General features: G+C 45.3%; 1 protein-coding gene across 1 annotated transcript; it reads left to right on the top strand.

Moving 5' to 3' along the window:
* Positions 1 to 4,142: 4,142 nt before the first annotated feature.
* PtA15_16A75 (uncharacterized protein) lies at positions 4,143 to 5,955 on the top strand (the record flags this gene model as incomplete). The annotated part of the gene is made up of 8 exons (XM_053164153.1): positions 4,143 to 4,185; positions 4,263 to 4,302; positions 4,468 to 4,556; positions 4,719 to 4,795; positions 4,910 to 5,235; positions 5,311 to 5,591; positions 5,662 to 5,819; positions 5,908 to 5,955. The coding sequence occupies 8 exons, from the start codon at positions 4,143 to 4,145 to the stop codon at positions 5,953 to 5,955; spliced, it is 1,062 nt and encodes a 353-aa protein (XP_053027724.1).
* Between the last annotated feature and the right edge of the window lie 2,437 nt (positions 5,956 to 8,392).

Genomic DNA, 8,392 nt, shown 5'->3' with positions numbered 1-8,392 from the left:
CAATCGCGACCGACTTCCTCGCCTCGCCTCAGCAGGGCAAGCATCTCCGGCCCCTCGTCGTCCTCTCACCCGTCTCCCGTCGCCGCCAGTCAGCCTTAACAAGCCAATCTCTCCTAGCCACGTCCTCAACAACACCAGCCCCACACAGCCAGAACCGTCATTATCGTCCTCGCTTCCCAGAGCCGGCCCGATACTACCCACCCAACGCCAGCTCGCCGAGATCGCCGAGCTCATCCCCATCTCCCTGCTCTATTTTGACGTCATCAACCAGGCCGAGGGCCGCAGGGAAGACCCCCTCCGTCCCGCGCAAGTTGGACAGCAAGCTCAACGTTCACCGGCAACTTCCTGCTTGCAAGAGCCCCCCTCTCCCTCTCCAGATGAACTGGTTACATAGAAAACCCAATGAGACGACGAATGAGATCTTATCACTTCATTGAGATCCTCCTCGGCCTGCCTCTCTTGACCCTCCTCCTTCCAACCCTCAAGCCGATAATCCAGCCAAACGCGCGACAAAAGGAACCAAACAAGAAATCCAAATCCAAGGAAATGTTCCAGTGCACTCAAGCTCTCTTGAAGGCTTGCCAAGAGTTCTTCAAGAGTCAATTTGAAGGGTGAAATATCATGTTAAGGCTAATCAATTCCCCAAGAAGAGAACTCTTGAAGCTGATAAACTAGTGTATGTTGCTTCAGGTTGATCACTTGTTCAGAATATGAACCCAAGTCAATTTTATTCCAAACCTGCTGGATAGTTTGATGGCCTTGTTGACCCTTGTAATGTACACCTGCCACTTATAACAGCCCCTATGGGAATTTCAAACCTTACACAAAAAATCATCAGTACCCCTGACATCCTCATCCTCATCACTGGTTGAACAAAATGTGCTGACCAGAAAGATCAAGCAGTCCAAGACCAACTTTATCCAAATCACTATCTTTGAGCTGTGGCTAAGAGTCTATGAGATTCTGGTTGGCTGCACTCACCCCAAAAAGAATGCTACCCATCAAGGAGGTTTCATCTTTAGAGCTATCAATATGATCAGTCCTCTCTTGATCTTATCATGACTCACTCTTTTTTTCATATCCACATATCTTCCATCTTTTCTTAATCTGCAATTTCATCTGGGACTTTTGTTGAGGTTGGTGCTCACTGTTGATTTATCAAAATCTGGTGCTGTCATTCATCAATCTACAATCATCCAAGGACTGTACCACCCTGTCAAGTAGAGTGTGTTTTTATTCTGAGGGGGGGGGGCTTTCAGGGAGGCTGCACACACTGCATGCAAAAATAATTCATGTATCTAGGACATGTTACACCTGCCTGTAATGACATAGAGGACCTGTAATTTCACAGGTAAGCAAAATGGGGTACATGTCACTTATGCAGTGACTGTGCAGAGGGGTACATAGAGCTTTCACTCTCATGATAGCTATGTGACAACCTGTCATGTAATCCTGACAGTTCATTGCATGCCTATATCTGTCATGATTTGCAACATGACCACACAACCTCAGATGAACTATTTTTGGGAACAGTGACATGGGACATGTATAATAATTTAGTCAGGCAGACACTGACACACAACAAGCCAAGTAGTTATTGACTGTTTTTCTCCTTTTTTTTTTTTTTTTTTTTGGGGGGGGGGCTTTCTGGCAGGCTGTACATGGGACAAGTAAATAATTTATCCAGGAATACACTGGCACATAATTGTTTAACAAATTAAGTAGTTCTGAACAATCACTGTAGCCATATTTCATAGAGACTAGAGTGCACAAAATCAAAACCTAATTAGCAATGATACAACACTTTGGCTATTTCATTTTCTGGTTGCAACTGAACCTCACCCCAAACACAACACCCACTCCCCTTGCCTTGCTGTGGTGCAACCGGATCAATTTGGGGGGGGGGGGATGGGGTGGAGGAGGTGGTACTTTGGGAGTAACCACAGATGACCTTGGGAGCACCAGGTATTGAGGATGAGGGGGGAGGCTTGGCCATAGTTTTATGTTTGTGCAGTGCGGTAGATCATAATAGAGGCCTTACAATCACTGTATGGCAAGTGTGGCTCAACAGGGTTCAGGTGTGACCATTCTGCAGAAAAAGGGGAATACAGCGATATGGATCTTGTATCCTGCAGCGGTGTAGCTGCTTTGGCCTCTAGTTCAAAAACAAATACAATACAATTATGGTGTTCAAAGTTGGTTTGCATAATTTCATGCATGCATAAATCATAAAATCATAAAATCGTTTTTGCAGGAGATATGACTGTCTGATTATGTAATACAAAATTTCCTCACCAAAATATTTTTATGATTTTATGATTTATGCATGCATAAAATTATGCAAACCAACTTTCAACACCATAAATGTATATGCCTATACACTACATGTATTGTATTTGTTGCACCATTGCTGGCTGTGTAGTGGTCCCCTGCTGCGCTGCGCTAAATGACCACTTTTTTGCAGTGCAGTGTAGCTTTTCACCCTTGCTTCACATATTTTCATTCTGATTAAGCTTGAACAATTCAGGATTTTCAGTGTGCTAAATTGATGGCTTTCTAGTCACAGCACCAGTAAAGATGGGTCTTCTGCCCAACACAGCTGCAACCTTGCAAAATTGCCAAGCATAAGGTGATAAAAACCTGATCTCAAACACCAGGATCCCATGAATTTGAGTGTGCATCTCAAAAATCTGTCCAAGCTTTCCCAGAATTACAATGCATCAAATAGGCTAAAATTTCCAACCATCCGCCCTCCTCTGGAGTCTGGTGCACATCATCTGCTAAGCTTTGCTCTCACTCCCAAGACCTCTTGCCTCCACCACTTGTCTTTACTCACAGTCTGACTTTTCTTTCACCAATTGTCCACGCTCCTGTATAGCCTCAAGTGCTGAGTTCCCACTCCCTATCTCTGCCCCAAGTACTTCCACTAACATATTGTACTTTGACTGCCACCAACAGTGAAAAAATACAGTACATTTGTAGTGACACAGGCAATGGAAGAGACACAATGGTAGTGAATAAAAAACTCCCCAGCCCGGATGTCAGTCCGGGATGGAGAAGATACCACGACTGCGGCAAGGCTCAGAGTGCATAGCCCTCCAGGCTCCAACAACATTGAAAAATGTGGTGCCAGAAACTCCAGTGCCCCCACCAAACTTGGATTGCTTGGTAGGAAATTGAAACCAAACCTGCCTCACTCTCAATGTCGGAAATTTTTGTGTACTTAATACTACTATGCATTGTAACAGCTACATAGTAGTAAATGAAATTCATGGAAAATCTGAAATCTTGACACCCTTTGGATCATCAACAAAGAAATGCATTCTGTTCTCTTAGTAGGAAATTTGACACAATCAGTGCCATACTTTTGAGCTCAACTTCCAAGATGAAACACTCCTACAATTTTGAACAGCAAACCAGATGAGGTCTTTCAAAGATTGGCATAACTATGGGTCCCTCTGGGTCCCTCCATGCAAGAAGTCAAGCATTTCCCTTTTTTGAATAATTAAAGAAAGTCAATTTACAACAATGTGCATGTTTGTGATACATACATACAATCACCTTGCAAATTGATTTTCATCAGCAAGGGACTTGAAGTTTAGCCTTGAGGGACAAGTTAACTCACGTCCCAGGAAGTATCCAAGGCGGTCGCGAAGAGGAATTTGTGGTCTTGTTGTTATTTCTTCAATTCCAGAGCCGGGTTTGGGACTTGCTCCTTCAAGTCTGCTGGGACGTGAATTATGTAACTTGTCTCTCCAGAAACTTCAAGTCCCTTGCTGATGAAAATCAATTTGAAAGGTGATTGTATGTATCACAAACATGCAGATTGTTGTAAATTGACTTTCTTGGTCATTCACACTGCATCAACCAATCCATCATCAGATATTCCACTGAAAATTTCCAAAAAAAACAGGCCATCCAGATCGAGATTGCTGCATACACACGCAAAGGCCCTACATATTTCAGTATGCATGGCGTCTGCGGCGAGAAGAGGGGGGAGCGGGGGTGACTGACTCGCCGCAGCACCCGACAAGATCCCGGAGCTCTATAAAATGATCTGTGGAGCACATCGCTCTAGTGCAATGGGCCACTCCCTCGGACAAACATAGCCACGATACAGCCTAGACCGCTCGACTCGAGGCATGATGATGGCCAGCAAACAGGGTGGCGTTAAATTGATTACTGGTCCGTCCTTCAGACCTCTGGATCGCATACAAAATTGGTAAAGCTGACACCGAGCAACCTCTATCCTTATTCCACAGGTAACAGCCATCCTCAACTCGCACAGGCCGTTGCCCATAGGTACGCCGTTCACGTGACTCTTGAAAATTCCCGAGAATGGATGTAATTAAGATGGCCAAATCGATCCCACCGTCATCCCTGCCCCCTCCCTCTGTCCCACGTTCACACAACACTTTTTTGACGCTCTTGAATTCCTCCCGTCGTTGCTATATTGCTGCCCACAAGATTAGGCATCTCCCTGTGCGGCTGTAACGTCAAAAAGTTCTCCGACGGCGAAACTTCGGTAGCAATCGACGAATCCGTCAGAGAGGAAGGCTTGTCAAATTCATTCGTTTTCCTTCTCAAATTAGTTTCTACCTATTGCCTTTTTTGTGAAAACCGGAAGAATGTTTTTGGCATCTATCATGTTCATTTTCGGTTCAGTCCTCTGGCTGCTTCTATCAACCAAAAATAACTTTCTTTCGCGACTTTCACAGATGTTTTTATCATTCAAACCGGGTTCAATCCTGGAGCTGGCGCTGGAAGTACATCGGATCCAAACGATTTACTCATGGTAAGTTCAATTTCTGATTTGACGGAGATGTTAATTTTATTTAGGGCGAAAGGTGTGATGTTTTCTTGAAGAGTGTTCCTGCTGACTCCTTTTGGAATTTGAACAATTTTACAGGAGCTTTTGATCTTAATCTCCGCTTGTAAGACGGCATCAGCCAAGCGGATCACGGCAGTAATCCCATGCTTCCCTTATGCAAGGATGGATCGGAAGGACCGATCGCGGGCGCCGATCACGGCCAAACTTGTGGCCAACATGCTCCAGGCCGCCGGCTGCGACCATGTGATCACCATCGACCTACATGCCTCTCAGATCCAGGGCTTCTTCGACATCCCCGTCGATAACCTTTGGATGGAACCCATCATGGCCAAATGGATACGGGCCAACGTCGAGGATTGGAAGAATAGCATCATCGTCTCACCGGATGCTGGGGGCGCCAAACGGTCAGCCGTGATCTGCAACCTCCCCTAGCAAAAATAAACCCGCATAATACTCAGACTTGAAACCCCTGGCCATAGAGCGACGGCGTTGGCCGACAACCTGGATGTCGATTTCGCCCTGATCAACCGGAAACGGGCCCGGAGAGCGGGCGTGCTTCGGCAGTCACTCAGTGGACCTAACGGCCCAGCCGACCACACCGAGCTCCTCGAGGAAAAGATGGAGATCCTTGTCGGAGACGTCCGGGGCAAGAACGCGATCTTGCTCGATGACATGATCGACACCGGCGAGACTCTCACTCTGGCCGCGAAGGAACTCGACCAGGCCGGCGCTAAGGCCGTCTATGCCATCGTCTCACACGGTTCGCCTTCTTCTCTCCCTTAAAACGACTTCTCATCCTCTCTCTTACGTCCCCTCCCTTTTTGAATCAGGACTTTTATCCGGAGATGCCGTCTCGAAATTGGCTTATCTACCTGTCCTCAAATTGGTGGTCACAACCACCATCGACCAACGCTCCCACATTTCTGAGTCTTCTGGGAAGCTGGAGACGATGGATATCAGCCCGGTGTTGGCGGAGAGTATCCGGCGAGTTGAGTGTCCTTTTCAATTTTTTTGTCGTCTTTTTGTCCTCCCCTGACATTCACACTTTCGTTTTTTGGACTGCTTCGGATGAGCAGACTCATAATGGAGAGAGTATCTCGATGCTCTTCTCAAACCCCTCTTGAGTCCGGCTGCTCTCTTCTCCCAACACTTTCTTCTTTTCCCTCCAAGCTTACCTCATTGGTCCAGCATATCCCTTTTCTTCTTCCTTTCCCTTTTCATACAGATTTTATCTACGCATATATATGTATAGACTTTTTGATTTGCGTTGCTCGTGTCATTATATATAGATAGATTTCATTTCCATATCATCATAGAAACCAAAAATCAACCACTTTACCCTTACCAAATTTGATCATATGTCATTTTTTTCGTCGATCACTTGCAACGACATCAGCAGCATATTCCTTTTCTTTACCGCTTCTTCTCCCTCTCAACGAAACAAAAGATCTTTTTTGAAGTATATAGATGTTTCTGCAGAGGACATTGTCCCTTGCTTCTGTCCTTCGTCGTGTCTATTTTTTGAACGAGTGAATTGAATTTGTTGAGGGATGGAAGAGAGCCCGGAGAACTTGGGGACCACTTTCTCTTCTTTTTCCACCTTAATGAACACAGTTTAACATATTCAAACAAACCCTTCCCCCGAAGTACCATACCTCAGCTCGGCCGACGGGCAGTTCTTTTTTTTTTTTTTGGCCGGCTGCAGCACGCACCGCTCCTGCAGCCGTCCCCGAACTTAACACAACTCCCGTCGTTTCAGAGGGCAAGCGGCGAGGCCTAAAGCGCCGGACAGCCTTCGGGACCCTCCGTTCGAAAGGCGTAGTTAAGCTAGAGTCCATGGATGCCGATCTACCCTTCCTCGCAGCCGCCCAACAAGGGTATCACCTCTGGCAATGAGATTTCATGATGGGCGGCAGGATGGGCTGACATGGGAACGGCGTTGGTCTCCGAAAACAGGTGCGCCGTGCGCAGGCTTGATTCATTCACCGTGGAATCCGGAATCTGATTCCAACTTTGAGGCCGACACGTGAGGCCACGTAGCCCTCAGCATCTCCTTTCTTCCTAGCTGATCCCGATACTCCAGTATTTACGTCTCCACCACGAATTTAGCCCGGTTACCAGCTTGTATGTACAAAGCTTCTTGAGCACAGAATTTGCGGTGGCTGCCACCGAATATCGTTATCAACTGTACACACAAACACTCGTGGTTCTTGGTCTTGGCAGCCCACTTGCAGTTTACTCTTGAGCCAGCGTGGATTTATAGAATATTACTAATATTTGACACCCTTCTTGCTATCGCCATTCTGTAAAAAAAACTTAGGATCAATCTTTTCCATCAACAAACGATATACTTCAGGCTCCATAACCATTTTGTAGAAGTGCCCTTGTTCATAACATTTCATACGATGATAAGCCCTAAAGATGGCTGCTATATGCAGTCGGATGCAAAAGGATCACAACACTTCAAAGAAAACTCCCCCGAAATAGCGACCAAAGATGAATCATGGGGAAAACACGCCGTACTGAAGTTGGATCTATTGTCTGTGAAACTCCGACCTATACTTTGCATGCTTTCATGAGCTCATGCGGCTGTTTTTGGTGGATTTATTATTGTGGGTAGACTTATCCCTATCTTGGGACTGTTTTTCTTTCTGAGTTTCCTGGATCGCGCGAACCTTGGTATGTTCATTCCTACCTACGCGGCACCCTAAAACATTTCTGAAATTGCCTGATAATCACTAACCTTGTACTTCGATGGACTAAAACAGGCAATGTCCGGATCGTTGGTACGAAATAAACTCGTTTCCAGTTGTTATGTCGGCATGTTGGTTTCAGATCACCTGGCTAACTTTCCCAATACTGATTTCACATGCTAGGACTGCAAAAAGACCTTCATCTGAACGATTATGATTTCTCAATGATATTGACTGTCACATTCATGTGAGGATTGCTTTATATCTATCAGGCTCCGAGACGGCGTGAAAATTGGCACAGGCTGAAGTGTTTAATCTTTTTCTCTGAGGGGCCTCAAGCCCTTACATTGTCAGTCTAAATATGCCCCATGGAACGTCAAGGATAGAACGACTTATTCCCTCTATTACAGCTTATCGAGCTCCCATCAAACCTATTGGTTCGTATTTCAACTTCAAGTCCAAGAGAATCCAAAAACTCATACCAAACCCTTCTACACTTTTTCATTCGGTTCACCCTTGATCCCATTTTATTTATGAAATATTCTTTTTGTGATTCCAAAGGTACGCAAGATCGGCGCTGGAATCCAAATCCCTTTACTTGTAACCTTATGGGGACTGATAACTTGCTTGCAAGGTTTGGTTAATAGGTGAGCCTGAGTAATATTGAACCTCTACTTCCCATTTTGACCTTTCTAGATGTTTATAACCATTGGAAATTGCTGTGGGTACCAGTTACAAGGGACTTCTTGTATCTAGGTCAGTGAGAAACTTTATTCATACTAAAGTTGCAGGTTTGGCCTGGGCAAATATTAGCAAATTAATAAGATGTGCTAAGAGTTTTTTTATTGCGTCCAACTTTCTTCATATC

The sequence above is a fragment of the Puccinia triticina genome, chromosome 16A, assembly GCF_026914185.1.
Source record: "Puccinia triticina chromosome 16A, complete sequence".
In the NCBI taxonomy this organism is placed as follows: domain Eukaryota; kingdom Fungi; phylum Basidiomycota; class Pucciniomycetes; order Pucciniales; family Pucciniaceae; genus Puccinia; species Puccinia triticina.
The sequence above is the reverse complement of the archived record's forward strand: the minus strand, read 5'-3'. Positions and strand labels throughout refer to the sequence as shown.